The sequence below is a fragment of the Parasteatoda tepidariorum genome, chromosome 7 (assembly GCF_043381705.1).
Source record: "Parasteatoda tepidariorum isolate YZ-2023 chromosome 7, CAS_Ptep_4.0, whole genome shotgun sequence".
Lineage (NCBI taxonomy): Eukaryota > Metazoa > Arthropoda > Arachnida > Araneae > Theridiidae > Parasteatoda > Parasteatoda tepidariorum.
The window spans coordinates 30,490,139-30,512,211 of NC_092210.1; the positions used below are offsets into that span (position 1 = coordinate 30,490,139).

Below are 22,073 nucleotides of genomic sequence, written 5' to 3' on the forward strand. Positions count from 1 at the left end.
GTGGTTCACTGTGTTTTGATAGGGACAGAAAGCAACAGTCAAAAGCTTACTAACTAAAAGAAAATTACCCGTGCCGCTATGTTGATAATTGTTTTTAAGAGAATATTTCTGTCGTTAAAGTATTGTGTTTACGATTTATTAAAATTTGAAATATTTCGTTATATATATTGAAATTAACAATTAAAAGAAAATTTGATACTTATGCAGTAATTGAAAAGTATAGTTGCGTGGAACTCTAAATTCAGAATTTATTTTCAGTTTGCTTTATGTCTAATCACAGTTGCGTTTTATAACTTGTTGCAATTAAAATAGAAAACAGATCGTAAATTTTTCTGTTCGTTTTTTTTTAGTCTATAAATTCGAATCGCAGTTCATAAACTCATGAATTGTTTGTTTAAATTCTAGTTGTTTATTTTAGTCAGATATTAGGGATATTTCTTCCCAATAATATTCAATTCGAGAATGTTATGATAATCACCCCCGCCCCGTAAATATGTATTGTTTTTTGTGTTTACTAACGTAGATTCGCCCTTTTTAATGGATCACTGATAAAAAAAAAATTTCACTTATCGAGATTACTTGTATATTTCATTGGCAATATAACTTATTCGGAAAAATTATGTTCATTGCGGAAGTAAAGGAAAGTTATATATTAAAACTTAAAAATAATCATTCAAATAATTAATTGCATTTACAAAGAAAAATTTGTACTCATTTAATGATAGCTATTAAATACATGCTCTGTTTTCTGTAGTTTTTATCCTCCCCCTCTTTTTTGTCATTTGCCTTATTTATTTTTCATGTCATTCAGATAATTGAAGCTCCTATTTGCTTATATTCTACACTATTGAGTTAGATTATTAATTCTAAACAGCTGAATGTTTTTATTACACAAATGTTTACTTCTCTTACTTTTTTTAATATATGTCAGTATCTTTAAGTCAAATTTAAAATTCTTGTTGATGTGTGTGTTATGTGAAATACATTTTTCATTAATATGTTTAAATTTGGCTCAAAATATTAACCTTGTTATTTTAACTGTATAATAAAATTTTCAAAAGTTAATTTTTTTTTTAAAAAAAAGTATTTTTTGTTGAAATATTTTCCAAAACATTTCTTAATCAGGTAAAAAATTAAACTTTTTAATATTCTTGCCCTATCCCTGACAATGGTGTTTAATCTTGAAGCTGCCTTTGGTATCTCAATTTTGTGTTCTTTTGCTATGCTTAATTTTTTCATAAGTACTCTCTGTCTGTCAGAGGTTTTATAATATGTTTGATTTTAGAGATCTCAATTTAAAAAATTTTGTGTAGGCATTTATAATTATATTTTATAAATCTATATATTACACTGTCCAGTCACATTAATGTGATCACCTGTCAAAATCCAGAATAACCACCTTTGGCAGAGCGAACCGCTGTGAGACGTGCAGGAAGAGAGTCAATTAAGTTTACTCTTGGTAGCCCCTTAGTTCATCTAAGCAGTCAGTTGCTCAACAGTTGCGCGTCTATTCCCCCGAACACATCTCCGTAGCCTTCTTTTGCCTCTGTCATTTATAGCCTGTGGTGCACCACATGTGCCACGCCGCTGATTTTTAATCGTGCCATTATGTCATGCACGGTATATTTTTACTACGGCGACACGTGAGCAGTTTCCAAGTGCTTCCACCCTTGGCCCAAATGCCAATAATCATGCCTTTTTGGACATCGGATAAATACCTACGTTTCTGCATTACGCCAACGATTGAAAAGCTTTCCGATGCCCTAGGACTTCCTTTATGTACACTCCACTGTAATGTCCTGCCTTCTGTGATTGGTTATTTCACGTTGACGTCATAAGTAGTTGGTGGTCACATTAATGTGACTGGACTGTGTATATTCTATAAACAATAGTTTATAATAAGTCTCTCTCTATATATTTTATAAGTTTCTAATAATTCTCTTCCCCAAATGGTTAAAGATTTATTTAAATATTTCAGATGTAAGTAATTTAATAAAGTTTTTGTTTTTCTATTTTAGTTTTTTTTTTCTTCTTTTGTTTGCAATATGTTAAAAATCTGCTGTAATTAAATTTTATCAAAGAAGAAAGCTTCTGATTGTTATATTTTATAAAATATCATAGTGTAAATAATGTGTATTTTTGCTATACAGTAGAGTCAGTCTTAATATTAGCCAAATGGTAGTAAGTTTTTAATTCCTTGTTATAGTTCATGCAATTTTAGAACTGTAAAAAGAGGAGAAAAAATTTTGACCTAAAAAAAACATAATTTTAAATTTTCCTATTCAGGGGCCTAAACAGGCAGAAATTGGATATTTTGTGGTCTCTTTTTGAAATGCAAATTCTTAAAATGTATTTTTAAGAATTTCCCTTTACAAAGTTTAACTTTATTAAAATTATCAGTTTCATAATCTCTTATCTCAAAAATCTAATTAAAATGAAGTATGTAATTAAAATTTTAATCTTTATTGTGGCTTAGTGTTAAATAACTTGCTAATGTTAAAAACTATAATTTTGCCAACTTTGAAGCATCCATTACTAAAGCCATTTGATTTTATTTACAAGTAAAGATGCATTTGAGACAATTAATGCTGCATTCAATCATGAAAAGTGCCAATATTTTAACATATTTTTAACAGTAAATAAGTAAACCACTTCTTGACTTTAGTTATGAAATTTTTTGGTGTACTTATGTGTTATCGTAATAGCATCTAATTATCTGCAAATCTTTATTTGACAATATGATCAAGCAAGGAATAAAATGTAAGTGCTATTTTTTTTTAACAAAGCATTGTAAAATATATAAAAGAGGTTGTTTTAGTATTTTTTCCTATGCTTATTTTGACATTTTTTTTATATTAAAAAAATATATAGTAATTGCCAAAACTAAATATTTTTCATTAGTTTTTCAGAAAAATACTTTTGCTTCAATAAATGGCTCCAAAAAACAAAAGCTGTATCAATCCCTGCTATTTCGTAAAATGGATTTTATTATTAGATAACGGATAGGAGCAAGGGATTTAAAACAGCAAGAATATAAATTGTTTATAGGCATCTGGCTCATTTTATTGGGTCAATTAATTTGAAATATATTGATTCTAATGTAATTTGACTTTTTATTTTTAAGACAATATGAGCTTTTATTACACTTAGTATACCTGAGTTAGAATTCAAATTTTAGTTGACAGGAAAATCTATTTTGTAATTGTTCCCTCCTGCCTGAAACTCAATTATCTTTTCCTGAGGCCATCTTCTAAATAAATCTTTCATGGCAGATCATTCTTAAATACCATTATGTAGACAAAAAAAATTTCTCTGTATATTACATAAAACGTGTATCTATTTTTTAAAAAAAAAAATATTGATTGATTTATTAATATTTCCCATTTTGTTTACAAACTCTGTTAACAGCGATAGTAGTTATTAAATAAGGTTTTAATAATTGATTAAGATAGTTTTATTTAATTATTAGTAATGAGTTAAGAACATCTATTTTTTAAAAAAAAAATATTGATTGATGTATTAATATTTCCCATTTTGTTTACAAACTCTGTTAACAGCGATAGTAGTTATTAAATGAGGTTTTAATAGTTGATTAAGATAGTTTTATTTAATTATTAGTAATGAGTTAAGAACATTGTTTTTTCTTAATTATTCCATCTTTGACTTAGTTTATTTATAAATTAAATGCAATAAATCTCTTTTAGGAGGTGAATCAGTATTGGTATATGAAAGCAAGGATAGATAAAACTTGTGTGCCAAACTACCATGTCTTTAAAATTTCGGATGAAATATTTTATATGTAATTCCTTATTAAAATATTTTATATATAATTCCTTATTAAAATATTTTATATATAATTCATAAATTTCTGTTCTTGAAAGAATTTATTAGACTATAAGATATTTGTATGTTCTGTAATGCAATTAAAGGTTTGTATATTAATATTACATTTTTATTTCATTAAATTTAATTATGGTTGCTTATGAAACAATTCTCGAACTAGTGTGTCCAATGATTTTAATCACCTCCATTTGCCATTAGTGGATTTATTTATAAAATAGAAATTCAGAAATTTTAACACAATTTTTCTATTTTGTTTTAAATGTAATTAAATCATTCTATTGGCAATTATTAATGTTTGAATAATTAAAGATTATTTATCTTGTTTATAAAATATATGAAAGTTTTGATATGATTTAAAATATTAAAATTGAAATAAATTAGTTGTTATATGTTATTACACTGTTGGTGATATACCTTATTGATGGCAAACTAATTTTAAACTGTTTTGTATATGAGTGATTCTACAAATTAGAAAATATTTCATTCTTAATTGATATTCTTGTTATATTTTGAACAAGTTAAAAATTGTTTTATCACATCACATGTTTTATCACTTTATCGTTGTATTTATAATTTTCCAACCATACTATAATCATTCTAAAAAAATTCACTGAAATGTCATCCACATACTTTGTTCTTTACCTATATTTTATAGTCCTTCTGTTAATAAAGAGAACTAAATAAATTTTCTCTGGCAACTAATATGAATGTGTGGAGAACATTACTACAAAAAAAGTAAAATTCAATCTATGTAATAATTATATTTCAAATGTGCAATAACATTGTGTCCCATGACTTTTCTGTTATCCTCATATCTATAAACATGGTGCATAGCGGTTTTAAAAAGTGCTTAAAGGTGCTTGTTTTCGTTTTTTAAAAGCCCCTAAAGGTGCCATTCCATTGGGTGATTTTAAAAAGTGCTTAATTTTCCCTTTTCGAAAATAAGATTTTTTTTCTTTACTATGTCAATTTTCGTCATGTTTTGTGCAGAAGCGTGCTTTTCACATTGTTCTTTTCCACCCTCTGATATCGAACCGAAAAATCTGTTGATCATTTTAAAATTGCTAATATAATCAAGAAAAGAGTTATTTGTCAGAAACTAATTATTTTATCATGGTTGCGTAAAGTCTGTGAAAATTATTTTACCTTTTGTTAATGTATATAGTGCTTACAAATATTTTTAAGAGCTTAAAAGGTGCTTATTTTTTTTAAAAGATTTGGCAACACTGTATGAAATCTTTCGAGTCTATAATATTTTGCTAGAAAAGTTAATCAAATATACTTATATATGAAATTTGATAAAGTGAGAGTGATTATAGATGTAGATTTTGTCTTTAAACTCACATGTTCTTAAATGTCATTAACATAACTACTTTTTTTTTAATTCACATGCTTGTTAAGAAAATAAATGAAATAAAATTCAAACTTTTAAGCTCTGTTGGTAATATCTAACATGTTGGTAATATCTATTCTAACCTTTAACAGTAGAAAGACAGATTAGGGCCTTTGGTCCCTTTTATTTTTGTCGCCCTGTAATCCAAAAATATTTTACTGAAAGTACCGAGTATTTTTGACTTTTCATTATTTTATCTAATTTAAGTGCTTTCTTACTTATTCTTGTGTTGGCCACATATATTGAATTTTATATCTAGAATGATAGGATTGCCCAGAGTAGCCCCTTAAGTATTTTGCTGAATTCCCAATAAACCAGGTATGTTTGAATATAAGATACCCTTTGTTTTATATTAAGCACCCCAGTTTCATCAAAAAAAAGGAGAAAAACATGAGTATTTAGCATAGCTATAATTATTTTTTATGGAGAATAAGATCAATTTTCTAAAAAAAAAAACTAGGGTATAAGTATATTTGAAAAGTCAGTGTTCTGTTTCCATTAGCCAAATCAAATAAAATAGCATAGAATTTTGATGATTGATTTTTTAATATATCTTTTATTAAATTAGTTATGATTAAGATTTTGGTTGTCTCATTGATCTACACACGAACTATCTGGAAAGGGTTACACTGGCTCCTTCAGACTTTCTAGGTATATAGCAATGTTCAGTCTTTCTGCTGTTATTTTAATCACCTTTCACTAATAAACTAAAAAAAATTATTAATAAAGTCATACAGAATATAAAGTTATTACAAATATGGTTACATGATATAAAGAATATGTATTATAAAGGAATATAAAGTTATTAATCATTGTTTTGGAACAATTTATTACAAAACCTCACTATTATATTACTTCAATTCTTTGGTTTTAATACTTCTTTGCAACCTTCTTTTCTCATTTGAAGTCTAGGATATAGGCTGTATGTACCCAACTTTTATTGCTAAGTTAAAAAGGAAGAAATTTTTCTCATAGTGATTATAATTTTGCTATGTTTTTCCTTCAGCAAAATTAATTAAACTATGATAGTAAAAATTTTGTGTCTATAAAATAATATTCTAATTCTCCAACTTAAAAACTTTTCATTGAAAAAAAATCTTCATATTTGAAAAGATTTTTAAACGTAAAAAAATATTTTTAAATATTTTAAGTTAAAGTAAATGAATAACTAAAATCGTATCTAGGAGCTATTTTAAAATGCTTTATTCTAAAAATGTTGTAAAATATTTAAATTTTTAGATAAAGTTCTAACAAAACTCTAACACTGTTAGAGTTTTGTTTGTGGTTTTACTTTATAATTCAGTGACAATTTGCTCTATTATACTTTATAAAAACAAATAAAGGATGATTATATATTATCAATAAATAATAGAAACCATCAGCTTTCTAGATCTAAGATAATGTAGGTTATAGCCTTTAGCTGTTAAATTTTCTGCTTAATTCTATCAGTCATTAAGATCATTTAATTAGGTGTGCATCAGAAAATTAATAATATTAAACTAATAATAGTTAAATTAATTATAATAGTAATTAATTTCTATAAAGTTAATAATTTATTGACATTAAGTTTAGGAAATAGTTATATACGTCTGCTGTATTTTATCTTTTAATTACTTTTCCATTTAATTGTATAACTGTATATTCTACTATCCGACTAGTAATGCATAATTTGTAGAGAGAAAAATATATAATTCATGTTTTGTTCCAGTTATCAAATAAAGTTAATCTAGTTTCTTTCTCTCAGTCTTTCCCTATATTTTAAAGTTGTTATATACATTCAAATTAATTCTCCTTTTTCAGATATTCAATTAATCAGCATGTACTTAGTATCTAGCTCTCTTAGCTAAGATTCTAATGTAAATAATTTTTTAATAGTGGGTATGAATACCTCTAGATTATGAATGAATAAAAAAATTAACTAAATACTGTTTGCTTATGGAAATTTTAACAATGTTTGTAAATATGAATTTGTCTAAATTTTAAAAACTTATAAAACTTATTTTGAAAAGAAGTAAAATTATCTATAAAATATGACAGGAAATTTTTCAACATGCTTATACCTTTGAGCACAATAATACTATTACTATTCAAATATTCTATTACTATTTTGACTATTCAAAATGCATGTCATTTGCACAGCCTCATTCTGAATATTATTATTTATCAAATAACTGAGAATTTTAAAAAAGGTAAAGGTAAACTCATGTCACTTCAATTTTCAATATTTGAAGATAAATAAGACCTTTTCAGGTGGTAAAGATAATATTTGGTTAAAAATAATGTTAGGTTTGTAATTCGAAAGCTTTTCAGTCATTTCTTATATAATGTGTCCTTTGGTTTATTTCTTTTCTTTCTGAAGGTTTCTACAATTCTGTGTTTTTAATGCTATTTTTCATTTATAGATAATTGTGATATGAATAAGGATTTCAGATATAAGGATAGTCACAATAGTCTGATGATGAGAAAGACTTCCCCTTATGTTTTAAATGGGAAGAATGTATGTATGATTTGTGGAAAGTTATTTTCAATGAAAGGTAATCTAAGTGTTCATATGCTTATTCACACTGGTGAACGCCCATATAGTCTTGTGACATGTGTGGTAAAGTCTTTAGACACAGAAATTCTTTAAATCATCTTAAAAGAGCCTGTCACATAAATGACAAACCTGATGTAGCTGCTAATATTCCTTTTCTCTTAGCTTGAATATATATTAAATAATCTTAGGAAAGATTTCAATTTATAGTCTCTTCAATTCAGATATAAAAACATCAAAAAATTAAAGCAAAACATTGTGGGCTATTACCTACTAAAAGTTGTTCTTGATGATAAATTGATAATCTTGCATTAGTTACCATATTAAGTACTTTTTTTGATTAATTGAAATGGAATACTGAATTTAATAAAACATATTTTTACTTTTAAACACTAGATAATGCTAGGTTCCTAGTTGTCCTGATTTTTTTTAATAAAAAAATTTTTTGTTCTGATATTTCTAATTTTTGTGTGTGTTCAGAAAATGCTGCTACCAAATGCAGATTTTAAAAATTTATTTAAAAAATCAAATGGATTTGATTTTTGATACAATATCTTTTTATTTTAGTTAATGTTACTAGTAGCAATCTCAAAGTTTGATCGTTCTAATTTAGAGACTATTGAGTTATTCTATGCTTGGTTTGGTCATTTAATCAGCATTAAATGTTTTCTATCATTTTAATACCATGTAACACATATGTTGATTAAAGACATATCAATGATATTCTGATTCGTTGAAATTAAAATGATCTGAAAAGCAAAAAAAGAATGTATAAATAGCCATTGTAATTTGCTTCTTTAGAAAAGAAATTTATCACTTTATAATTTAAAGATATTTTTTTTAACTTTTTCCGAAAGTAAAATGAAAAGGCCACAATTTGAGTGCTTTAAATTTGAATCAAAACTAATTTTTAGCTATGTTCAGTATTATGCTGCAAAAATTGACTGAACTATAAAATGGACAAATATTTTAAGTGTAAAAAGTTGTTTTTTTTAAAAAAAACTCTGATTTTGAAATATTTTTCCTCATAAGAAACAACATTAAAATCAATGAATATTTCTCAACTTTTGCACATTTTTTAAGCCTAATCAAGGCAGAATTATAGTAACTTTTCAAATATTAAAATTGTTGTTCTCAAACCCTTTTTTAATTTTCAGAAACTGTGACTATTCTTTATTTAGCACCCATGTGCTATATGTTGGTCATTGAATGTGCTACTTAGTGAGGGGGAAAATATAACCTAAGAGTTATGAATAGCTGTTACACACAAACTGATAACATTATAAAAATGGCATAAATTATTCCCTAAAATTAATTATTTCTCCTGATGACAGAGTTTTAGAATATAAAAATAGCCTTAACTAGTCAGTCTGCCTTAGATTGATTAAAACTTTAAAGATATGTTAAAATAATATTAATATATATATATGTATATATATATGCATTTAACAAGAAATTTATCCAATTCGTTTTAATTCATTACATATGACACATTTTTGTGCAAAATATTTGTTCATCATGCAAAAACTTGTAGCCCTAATTCAAAAACAAGCAAACAAAAAAATCAAATAATTATTGTTAAATGGTTATTAAAAAAAAACTATTTAAACTTTCTTTTTCTTCGAGATTTTTTTAGGTTGCTAAAATTTAAACAGCTATTAAAACTTATTATTGAACATGATATAATATTTTAATTGAAGTTGAATATTGTTTAAAAATTATAAATTACTTGTTGAAGTTATATAGTTTTTTAAAAACTCTAATTTATAGCTTTCTCTAATTTGTATCTGCAATGTAATCAAAGAACTTTAGTACCTTGTGGTGACATTATATATTTAAGTTTCTACGACACTGGCTTGTTATGTTGACACAAAGTTTTATAATTGCATAAAATGTGTAAAAGTGTTTGCAATATGCCAAACTATCAAAAACAATTAATCAATAATATATTATCATTTTTTTTATCATTTTTGTATCTTACTTTAAATTACTATTAAAGGTATATTTAAAACTTATAATCTAAATATTTTGATGAAATTTTATTCTTATGGACTTTTAAATTTTATTAAACATTTCTTACCACCGCAACTAGAAAGAGAATGCAAAATTTTAATCAAATGTATAAATGTCAATGTTTATAAATACTGTATTGGAGTTATTCAATTTGGGGCTGATTTTAACAATGAATCATTTAAAGCTTTGTTATTTGAAAAGGGAAAACATGCTGTAAATTGTATTGTTAAATTACTTGTTTAATAATTGTTTCATAATAATTACTTTGATATTATTTTTTAGCGTTTAGAATAAATCTATACTTCATTATATTTAAAATGTCTACACATTCATTTCCTTGACGAAACTTTCTCAAAATTACAATATTTGATATTCTGAATGTTTGATGTCGGAAATTCTTTTTTTTTTATTTCACTGCAACTGTAAGTTCTTATCACTTGATTATTCACTTTAAAAATATACAAATTGAAAATAGCAGTCGACGCGTTTCAACAGCTGAAAAACAGGCACCCATTTTCAAATCTTGCCAGATGAGAATGAGAGGAAACAAAAGTGATTTGAAATATTAAATGTAAATTTGCCAACGAAATATGGAAAAATAAAAGTGAGAAACAAATCTAGAAAATCTACAATAGCCGGAAGAGAAAAAATGTGAAACAGAACAAGAAAAAGGGGCAAGTCACGGTAAAATACATTTCCATACACTAAAGAGAGGTGGTAACGAACTAATATCGTAAACAAGGGAATCAGCATTCATGTGAATAAAATAAGATTCCATGGTATCAAGATGAGCTAAAGGGGAAATAATTTTGGCATTGTCAAAATTTGAATTTATGCCCAAAATTCCAACAATGTGCAGCAATTGATTATTTTTCAAAATATTGATAATGACCAGTCTATCATGTTCCTTAAGTCTAAATTTTAAAGAATATTGTTTAGCCTGTTTTGGAGTGCTTGAAATATGCTGACTGTTATTTCCAATCCTTATATTTTTGAAGCAGATGAAGTTTTTAATCTTGGCGCTTTAGTTTCTTGGAATTATTTGTTTATTATAAGTTCTTATGTTCTTCTATGTATTTTCACTAAGTGTGAATTCCTACTTTACTATATTTGATGCAGCTGATTATTCCTGTGCATATGTGTATTTAAAATAATATACTCTATTATAATTTTAAAGTAATACTATTATAACATAAACTATGCAGATAAAAAAATTTTAAAGGAAAATTAAAGGTGCTTAAAACTACATTTAGATTAATTATAAAACCAGAAATATAATATTTTTTGAAATATATCTAATTTTTAATTATTTAGTATGTTTATTAATTTATTTTTGTATATCTGCAAAAAAAATATGAACTTATGAAATCTAGTTTCAATGTTCGTTGTAACCAGCTAAATTTACTTTATTGTTTTAAATCCATTGTCATGACTATAAATTTTTCCCATTGTATTTTATACTTTAGAACTATTTATTGTACAATCTAATGACATTGTGAATATAAAGGTGTTTACTTAATGCTTCATGTATTAATATATTGTTTTCTAAATATGTTACAGTTTGATGAACAAAAATTATTTTGTGATTATTTAAATTAAGTTTAAAATTAGGTAATGTTATTTTAAGACATTAGTCTTATTCCTTTCTTTCTTGATTAGAATAATTGAAGAAAGATTCCTAAAACACAAAAAAAAAGTCTAGTTTTTAAAAAGATTTCAAATGTCTGTTTCGAACTCAGAAATATCAATTTTGTTTATTAAAATATTGTCATTATGAACGATACCTGAACCTTGTCTCTATAAACATTTGAGGGTACAAGACTATTATATTAAGTTTATTATTTATTTGAATTATTATTATTTATTTATTTTAGAAAATATATTAGTTTCAAATGTTGACTAAACTTATTCTATCTATGTCTGTTTTGTTGCTATTGTTTATTATACTTTAATACATGATCCCCAATACTGTTCTCAATACAAATTATGTATGTAAATTTTTTTGAAACTTTCATTTTCATTTGGTAAGTCCAGTTTTAAACCTTTAGATTTAGCTTATAACTCTTTTATTAAGAAGCTATTATTTAATAGGTTAAAATAGATCAGAAATAACATATATTTTATTTTTGTATTGTTGCTTATCTATTGTTTACAATGAGTCCTACAAAATAGATTTTAGACTATATCTACTTGCATGTCATAAGAAATAATTTTTTTGTTTTGATTAGAAAGAAAAAAAAGAAATGCACAATATTACTCCTCAATAGATTGGCATAAAAATTCTTTATTCATTAACACCCACAGTCCATATTAAATGCCAATTCTAAAGATAAGCTGTTAAAAGTAATTTGTTAATTTGAAATATTTGTAAGCATTTTTTTTTTTAATTTTATTAGTGGCAACTTGCATCAAATCTTTAAAACATTGTTTCCAAATTGGTTATTCTCTAACCTTTAAGTAATTGTGAGGTATATAAAAGAGAATCATGAAAAGCGAATTAAATAAAGTCATGTAAGTTTTTAGTATTTTTATCTTTCTTATACAGGATTTTATGCTTAAACTTGTGTGGAAACAAAATGAAGAACCTTTTATTAATTAAACTATCAGGCATTGAGCTAAATTTTGAATTTTTATTCTATCAGACACTTACTAATATTCTACTTAAATTGTGTGTTTATAAATTTTTAATAGTCCTGTTATTAAAAATCACTCCACTCATTAAGTTTTTACTGTTTGTGTACATCATATTATGTTTTTCAGGTAGTTGATACATTCTCTTTCAAATTATTTCTTTCTTATATACATTCTAGTTTTGTAAAATATTATTAAAAAGAAGTATAAAATAAAGAATTTATTATTAGTTTGATGCATAGTAAATAACTTTAAAAAATAAGTTAGTTAATTTATGAAACATCTTAAATATTTCAAAATATTAAAGTTTTTTCTGTAGTTTTAATTGTTCTAATAATCCTGATATGTTTTTTGTTAAGGTAAATACAGTGTTTTTTTATTTTTAATGTAGATTTCAATTCTGTGTTTGAAGATCCAGACGGTCATTTTGTTCACAAGCAGACTATGCATTATGTAATCGATGGAAAACATGCATGTGATGCATGCGGGAAAATGTTCTCTAATAAAGGTAATCTAAGAATTCATATGCTTATTCACACAGGCGAACGTCCTTACCCATGTGAATATTGCTCCAAAATGTTTCGTCATAGAAATTCAATGAGAAGACATCAAAGATCCTGTCATCCATATGATTTAACTTTTTCTGAAAATCCATTAATAGATCTATGATTTCTTGAAGAATTCTTCCTATAGATTATTATGTTTTTAATCTAAATTATTATTTTTTACATAAAGTGTTGTCTGAGTTATTGTGAAACAATAATACTTAAACCAAGAACAGTTTGATTTTAATAGTGGCAGCTTAGTTGAAGAAATATTATGACATTTATGACTCAACTTATTGACTTGAAAGTGAGTAATATCTTCAATTTATGTACATGCCTGTGAGGGAGCAAAATTTAAATTTTTTAAAAGCGATAATTAAATTAAGTATGTTATTACAGATAGATAATTGTATGCATGCAATTTCATGGGTCGAAATCATAGTCTTATTTTAAAATCAACCACCCTGATATTTGATTGAATGTGGTATGTGACTTTAGCATGCATATATTTTTTCTAAACTTTATGTGCTACTATCAATGATTATAAACTCTCGTTTTAAATTAATAAGATTTATAACTAAAGGAGAAAGTTATGTACTTACTACTCTTAGGGGAAGATATCCTATACTGGTAAGGTAACTAATAAAACGGAATTCAGGTCGCATCATAATTGACTCTTTATGTCATGTAGCTATAATTTCCCTTTCCTAGAAATTTAAACTCTAAATTTAGGTTTAATGTCAATTTGACTAGTATTACTTTTTCAGGCTAGTGTTTTACTGAAGTAAATGGGGTGTAAGATCATATTCACATTTTTTGTCAAATATGTTTTAATTTTGGCATCATTCTAAGCATTTCTATTTGAAAAAAATTTATCTTAAAAATGTCTTTATGTGCCTCATGAAGTAAAAACATATTTTTTTTATTAAGTTTATAAAAACTATTATCGAAAAATATTATTTTTAAGTGTAAAAAAACACCAAATGCAATTTTTAAGTTAAGTATCTTTTTAATGGTATATTTTTCAAACATTCATTTTTAAAATTATGTTTTTGAATAAATGTAAGTTCTGTTTGGGCTTTAAATTTATGAAGAGCAATATTTAGAAAATTCCATAGTTTTTAAAGTCAACTTTAAAATCATGGGTATCTCAGATATCCAATTTTTATGGTAGATTAAATCAAAATATACAAATGCTATAGTTCTCAAAATTTCTCGCATCAAAAAAAAAAAAAAAGTCTTTCATCTGCTGAATATTTGCAAAATGATTAAGTTATTTAAATTCCTCAGCTTGTTTAGATAATAATTTGATATTATTGATGATTATTTCTGAAACTTTTTTATCTGTTTGAAATGATAGTGAAATATTAGAAATATTGATTGACTTTTTAAAATTTTTAACTATTGAAGGAAAGATGTACCTGTTGACCCTTGTGCCAATGACGCACATATTCAACATTTATTTCTCATGTAATATGTCAAAATAAAGTATTCATAGATAGCATGAAGCAATGGCATTAATTTAAAGAATTATTGACAACATAATAAAAGTACCTTTTTTTCTCTTGCTATTTTAGAATTTTCGCTATTGAAAGACTAGAATGCTTGCACAATTCAAATTAATGTCTTATGTCACCTGTCATTTCATCATTAGGTCTGCTTAGAAGATTTTGTTACCACATTTATTGCCTTATTAGAAATATTTAGATACTTTTTGAAATTTTTAATTATTGAGGGAAACAAATAACCATTGTTCCCTGTGTATATAATACACATGTTCAGCAAATGTTTCTTATGAGAAAGGCCAAAATACAGTGTCAATAAATAGTAATACACTACAAGTTGTGTTTTAATTTTTTTGGAATTGTGCAAGCATTCTAGTTTTTCAATAGTAAAATTCTAAAATTAAGAAAAAAGGTTATTCATATTATGTTGTATTGAAAGTTGAGAATTGACAGTTTCATTCACATCATAAAGTTTTACTATTTAAATATTTATAGACTTTTTGAAATTTTTAGTTATTGAGGGAAACATATACTCATTGTTCCTTGTATGTATAATGCACATGTTCAGGAAATGTTTCTCTTGGAAAATGTCAAACTATAGTGTGCAATAGGAGGCAATAGCTTTAATATAAAAAATTTTCATAACAAAATTATGTTTAACACACAATACTACTCATTATTCAGTTAGTATTTTGAAAATAATGTCTTATGTCACCTCTTATTTAATAATTAATTCTGCTTAGAAGATTTTCTTACCACTTTCTGTCATTCAGACTAAGGGTGATATATAGTAAAAGTAAACTTTTTGTTCATTCCTTACTTGCTTGTAAAATAATGAAATATACTCTGTTAAAATAATCATGAATCTATAAACAGTGAATAATAATGCATGACAAGTTGAGGTTAATTTTTTTAGATTTGTGCAAGAATTCTAGTCTTTCAATAGTTCAAATTCGAAGAAAAAATTTTTATGTTATATTGAAATTTGAGTATTGACAATTTCATCCGCGTCATAAAGAAATAGGTCTAGAAAGTTGCCATAGTCTGTATATGGTAACATTTATTCCTAATTTAATAAACAAAAAATAGCCACTATATATTTTATACAACATCATGCTTAGTTTTTTTTAATTTTTTTTTAATGATTTTTATTCATTTTAGACTAGTCATACTGTTCCGTGAAGGAAATAAATGTTGGCATCTTTGCCAAATTATTTAAAATTTTTGTGTTCATGTGTTGAATCTATTTGTTAAGATTTCCATACTCATGTTTTTGTGTTTTAATATATTTATGAAACTTCCTACTTATTAAAAAATTTACTTCTGTTATAGAATAAAATTTAATTTCCTTGTATTAATTTTATGCTTTTGAACCACTCTTGGAAAGTTTCTTATTTCTAATATGTCAAGATTTTCTTATTTCTAATATGTATTCAAATATGTTGAGTAAAAAAGCGTTTACTTGAAAAATATTTAATGTATTTATAATATTCAGTGTAGAATAAGAATTTACAAATTTTTAGTCGAGAAATATTTATTATGTAAGTGGTGAAACATTTTCCTAATCTTATTTACCTTCCTATATTAAAAAGTTTTACTCCAGTGATTTTCTTTTCCTTAATTTGTTTTTTCTTTATCTTTTTTTAACAATAAGTTTTTTGTAATAAGTTAATTTCTGCACCCAAAATGTTCTTTTTAATAAAGCATATTATTTTTGACAAAAAGAATAATATTTTTTATTTTTAATCATTTTATAGTGTATGTTTGAATAAACTTCATAATTGATAAATGTATGTATAGTTTTTTATTATATTATTTGTTTCTAATTATATTATATTCCATGATCATGATATGATCAATCTGAAATAAAGAAAAATTGTCAACTAAAACTTATCAATTCATCAATAAAATATTTGCTGCTATTTAGTTTTTTTGTTTTCTGCACTACATTTTCTGTGTGAACACTTTCTGAAAACATTTTAATTGTTTCCTAGTTATATATATTTTTTTTTTAAAAAAAGGCAATAATAAACTAAGCTTTCTCAACTTTAATAATGTAGGTGGAGTATTCTGTAAGATATGGTTATTCAGATTGAACAAAAAACTACTTGAATTTTTTAAAAAAATATAATAGATCAAAAGTTTATAAAATGAGACAGAAAGGAGGTATTTAAGCATTGTTTAATCAGAAAATATGCAGGCATTTGAATCAAAGCATTTCTGATTTATTGTTTTATTAAATTAAACAATATACTTAAATAACTAAATTCATTTATTTTTTGTATAGATAACATAATTTATTTTTTTTAATTGTTATAAAACTGTACTTTCTGAACTATTTTTATAATTATGTTTGTCAACTGTTTAAAAAATTCATGGTTAATCTTCATTGTCTTTTTAAAATATAACATTTTTTTCTGAAGGATTTTGCTTTTTATTAGAAAGAAAGACAAACTTAGACTTGACTAGATATTTAGACTTTGCTATTAAATACTTAATAAGATTGATTTTGCAAGTATATGTATTTATGTATAGTTAATTAATGAAATAATTGTTTGAATAATGAAACTTAAATCATACTGAAATCACCTCTTTTTTTAAACTTATCTAATCTGCCTTATAACCAGTTTTGTTGATGAAAATTTTGACTTTTCATTGTGAATGTATTATCTGTTGGCCATAAATAAAATTATAAAAAAACATATTTTTTTATAGTTGAATCTCTAAAACATCTGCTTTTTTTTTATCTAATTAAAATTAAATACATAAAAGTTGCTTTCCTTGCTCTCTTCTTTTTTTTTTCTCCCCTTAGAACTAATTTTGAGTTTCAATAGAATTTTCAGAAATTCAGGTACAATACAAATAATGTTCAATTATTGACTAAATTAAAATTTAAATGAATTTTTTATTGCTTAAGTTCAAAATTAGTTTTTACTTCATTTTAATCTGTTCAATTGTTGAATAATTTTAACTTAAATATGCAAGTTTTGTTATAGACTTAGTAGTTAAACAAAAGTTTTCAAATCTTTTTTTTATTACAAAGGCCATTTTATGCTTGTACATAATTATACAATATTTTTTAATGCTTGTTAAATTATTCTGTGCAAAATAATAAGTTGTTTAAATAAAAAAATCTCTTTATTAGACCCTTATGATATATTTCTTTGTTTGTCATGGTGTGTTTTAAGAGGTATTTAAATTATTATGTAAGTAATATTTGGGTCATATTTTTTGAATAATACTCACTATACGTGAGTACTGAATCTTCTATGTATTTTTAGCAGTGAGTATTGCTAAAACACACAGGAAAATTAAGAATACTCCTAGCATTATATCACGGGCCTTTCGCAACACTTTCTTTAAACTTTCTAATTTGGACAATTTGTCTTTATGTTCCATTAAAATTTTTATGTTTTATTCCTAGGTTAAATTGACCATTAATGTATTCATTAAATATTAAGTTTTTATTTTTACTTATATAATATAATAACAACTGCAGAGATGTCTTTTCTCACAAACTCTATTCACCTACTTTATTGTACTAAATATTGCATTCAATCAATTTTTTTTTTTTTTATGTAACCATATATGACTGAGAAAATGTAATAGGTGGATTGAAATTACTTTAAATTAATGATCAAAATTAAATCATTTTAGAATTTTTATTTCTTTAGACTATTAGAATCAATGGCAAAGTTGCTTTTACCAATTCACCTATTTTATTGTATTCGAACTTTCAAGGGATATTAATTGCTACTTTTTTTAATTAATTATAAAAGTCATTAAAAATTCGATCTTAGTCACTCTTGGCTAATATTTAGTCAAAGTTCTAAAAAATTACAGTGTGCTACGATTATTATTTAGTTATTTAGGTTCATGTCAGTTTGGCAAAATCATTTCTGATTCATTAATAATATTCATCTCATTGTAGTCATCCATCTTATGCTTCTAGTGTGGAGAAAAAATCACTGTGTAATTTAAAACATTTTTGCATTATTTGAAATATTGTGCTGAATTCAAGCATTATGTTAATTAAATTTTTAAACATATTTCTAGATTACTTTGCTGAATTTTCAAGATTGTCTTATAAATCTACAAATGTGATAAGAAAAACATCCACCTTTCAATGTGCATTGTGTGATTATACCACTTACTTGCGGGGTAATCTGACGAGACACGTGCAAACACATACAGGAGAACGTCCTTACAAATGTGCTGATTGTAATAGAACTTTTACGCAGAAAGAACATATGACCATTCATGCTTTTACAAAGCATGCTAAAATTTAATCTGTAGATAAATAACAGCATTTTGTAAATGATGTAATCAATTGTGATATTACCTCATAAAATTATTGTATTATTCATGTGTTCATATACAAAGCTTTCTTTCAACATTATTTTTTAATATTATTTGTTGTTCTTTTGAAATATTTGGGTTAGTTCTAAAATGAGTATAACTATCTGCTTTTTAAAATTTTGTTGTATTGCCTATGCCTTACTTATTTTCTTTTATGATATCTAACTATACATATTTATTGCACAAATTCTTAGGTATAATTTATTAATAAAGGTAGTTAAAAGTGGCTGATTTTATATTTAAATAACCAGAGAAAAAGTTTCAAGTATTCAAAATTTTGAATTGCATATATTCTTCAACCTGAACTGTCGGGTTCTCTCATTCTTTTTCCATAACATCAATTGTTAATTAATACATTGACAAACTGAAATTTTATTATAATCTGGTGGATAAAATTCTGAATTCATTGTCAATTCAAGATTTCTTTCATAGCCTTTTCTCACTTAGTCAATCAAAACTACCTTTTCAGCTAACCTTAAGAAATTTGGCTTTTTAGCTTTTGACTATACTTTAGTAAGAGTATAATAAGACTTCAATTACAGTTGTAGTAATTCAAAATTTATAAAACCCCTTTAAATCATTCAGAAGAAGCACACAAGGCTGAACACACACTGAAGAAGCATGTGGTAAGAAAGAGGCATGCAGATGGTGATTTCTTATATTTTTGCCTTATGATGCATAAAGGTGATGTGTGTATACTAATGCAAAAGCGTAGGGAATCTGCCTCTTATTACTCACTCCCTCAGTGTGTGACCTGCCTTAGACTGAGGGGAAAAGCAGTGCTTTCTCCTTCTGAAGGCTGTGTCTAAGTCTTCTCAGAGGTGATTGTTTTGGATTGAATGCAATAAGGAAAAGAATTTGTAACATGATGTCAAGTTAACTTAAATGAAAAATTGTTCTTTAAAGATATAACCAAAACTCAAGCTCTCATAATGAAAATAATTTGATTCATAAAAATTTTGATCATTGCTATGATTCAGAAAATTTTCAAGTGTACGATATTCGAAACCTTCACTTCTGTTTTTATTATTTAATAAATCATTAATTTGGGGGAAAAAATTTAAGCTAGATGCTTTTATCTTTTTTATTTTTTCTCATAATTTGAAATTTGACAGCAGTCTTATCCTTAAAATTATTAGAAATCGACAAAATTAGATCAATGTAAGAATGTATTTGCCAACCCATTACTATTTGTGATTATTAATAAATGAAATAATGTACCTCAAAATTATTTTAATGTTCTTATATATGTTTTTTTTCTTTTTTTTAACACATGTGCAAAAATTTTTGTTGATTTAATTTTTAAGAGAGTACATTTCATGCTAAAATAAACTTAATATCATACATTATTCTTTTTGTTCCATTTTTTTTTCATGAATTTATTCTCGTTTAATTTTCTCAATTACTTGTTTCTAGAAACTTTTCATAAAATAGATACCATTTGCATCTATTAAAATTAAGTTTGTCAAAATACTTGAATTTTACTTAAGGTACATTTAAACATACCGATAAATTAAAACCTGTTGGTTTTTTAAGTATTTATATTTATGTAAGGAATTTGGAGTTACAATTTTTCACTATTTTTATATTAATTATTTAAAATCTTTTGTTTCAGATTATCTTGTTCTCACTGATGAGTCCAATCAAATATTAAAAGAAATTGAAATCTTTCAATGTACATATTGTCGTTATTCAACTCCTTTGCAATATAATCTCAAAAGGCATCTTCGAAAACATACTGGAGAACGTCCATATAAGTGCAGATATTGCAATAAGTATTTTTCTCAGAAAGAACATCTTAAATCTCACATTTTTGCAAAACATTCAATCTAATCATTTTTTTAGACTAAAACATCTTATGTTTTCATTTTTATGTAAATGTAAAATTCTGATGACTGATTTTCAAAATGTTATGTTCAGCTATTTATATTCTATTAATATACAATTTATTCTATTAATATATAATTTTATTCCATATTATATTTTGTTACGACTGTGATAATAAGTCTTATTACATATTATTTTCTCAAAAACAAAGTCTCACATTTTTTCTAAGCATTCAATCTTAACATTTTTATTTTAGATTCATTCTAAATATTTTTTTTTTGCTATATAACTTCATGTTTTCATTTTCCTGTAGATATAAAATCTTGATGACTGATTTTCAAGATGTAATTTGTTACAATTTATGTTCTATCAATGTATAAGAATACAATTTCTTACATATTACGTAATTTTTTGCTTTACTTTCAAATTGTATTGCAGATAAATGTGTGGATGTTACAACTGTATGTCATCCATCTATCCCACTGTTTTGTTGTACAAGTTGCAGTTTTTCAACTAATTATCCTGGTAGTCTCAGAAGACATGAGCGTATTCATACTGGGGAACGGCCTTATAAATGTGCTCTTTGTGGCAGACATTTTGCTCGAAATGAAACTTTAAAAACTCATATTATTTTGAAACATCCAGATATCATTTCTTATTATAAATAATTGAAGTTAAAAATGCTTGATGGACTCTTATTGAAATAAACTATTTATTAAAATTCCATCAAATTTTCTTTAATTTTGCCTTTTAGTTAGTTAAACAATACCATTTATTTTTGGAATATCTATTCCATTTCATTAATAAATAGCTTTCTGAAATAAATGTGACTGTTAAATACATTGTTATTATGTTTCACCATCTTTATTTTGGCTCAAGAATAAATATCAGATTTCTTATTCAAACCTTTTGTTGCATTTTAAAATCAAGTTTTCTTTAATTTTGTCTTTTAATTTATTTAATAATAATATTTAGAATATATATTCTACTTCATTATAATTATTAATGCTGTTGCTTTTTGAAAGTACATGGAGTTGATATTTCACCTATTTTTGTTATTACCTTGTAACCCAAGATTAATTATCAGATTTTCTGTTTGGATCTTTTGTTGCATTAAAAGAAGATTAAGTCTTTAATTTGGTTTTTTAATTAGCTAAATTATACCTTTTTTGTTAGGAATATGTTTCATTTCATTATAATTATACCAAAGGCACTGTCCCTTGCTTACTTAGTTCACCAACCTCTACAATTTGCAGTTCACCAACCTCTACAATTTGCTTGCAAACATTTTCATTTCTTGACAGTAAACAGTTTGTTACATCAAAATCATAAAATTAAAAGTTCTCAAATTTATTTAATATATCATCACAGATTTGGTTGCACATATTTTATTTTCAGTTTTATTGGGATAAAATTTAAACTTA

The 22,073-nt window shown here is 25.0% G+C and overlaps 1 protein-coding gene across 6 annotated transcripts; it reads left to right on the forward strand.

Moving 5' to 3' along the window:
- Positions 1–48: 48 nt before the first annotated feature.
- Positions 49–21,578, forward strand: LOC122268960 (zinc finger protein 80-like). Of its 6 annotated transcripts, none has more exons than XM_071183229.1 (5): positions 49–2,760; positions 3,705–3,799; positions 7,639–7,770; positions 12,805–12,921; positions 18,520–19,048. In XM_071183229.1, exons 2-5 carry the CDS (start codon positions 3,766–3,768, stop codon positions 18,750–18,752), a joined length of 516 nt encoding a protein of 171 aa, XP_071039330.1. In that variant the 5' UTR covers positions 49–2,760; positions 3,705–3,765; the 3' UTR covers positions 18,753–19,048. The 6 variants fall into 6 exon arrangements, with proteins under 6 accessions (XP_071039330.1, XP_071039332.1, XP_071039333.1 ...); XM_071183231.1 differs by having other exon boundaries at positions 49–279; XM_071183232.1 differs by having other exon boundaries at positions 50–222.
- Positions 21,579–22,073: the final 495 nt, after the last annotated feature.

Bases quoted from the DNA above. Each gene is read 5' to 3' on its own strand.
- LOC122268960 (XM_071183229.1), top strand. From the start codon at position 3,766: ATGTCTTTAAAATTTCGGATGAAATATTTTATAT. The intron at 3,800-7,638 runs GTAATTCCTTAT...TTTCATTTATAG, and splicing joins TCGGATGAAATATTTTATAT to ATAATTGTGATATGAATAAG. The intron at 7,771-12,804 runs GTAATCTAAGTG...TTTTTAATGTAG, and splicing joins AAAGTTATTTTCAATGAAAG to ATTTCAATTCTGTGTTTGAA.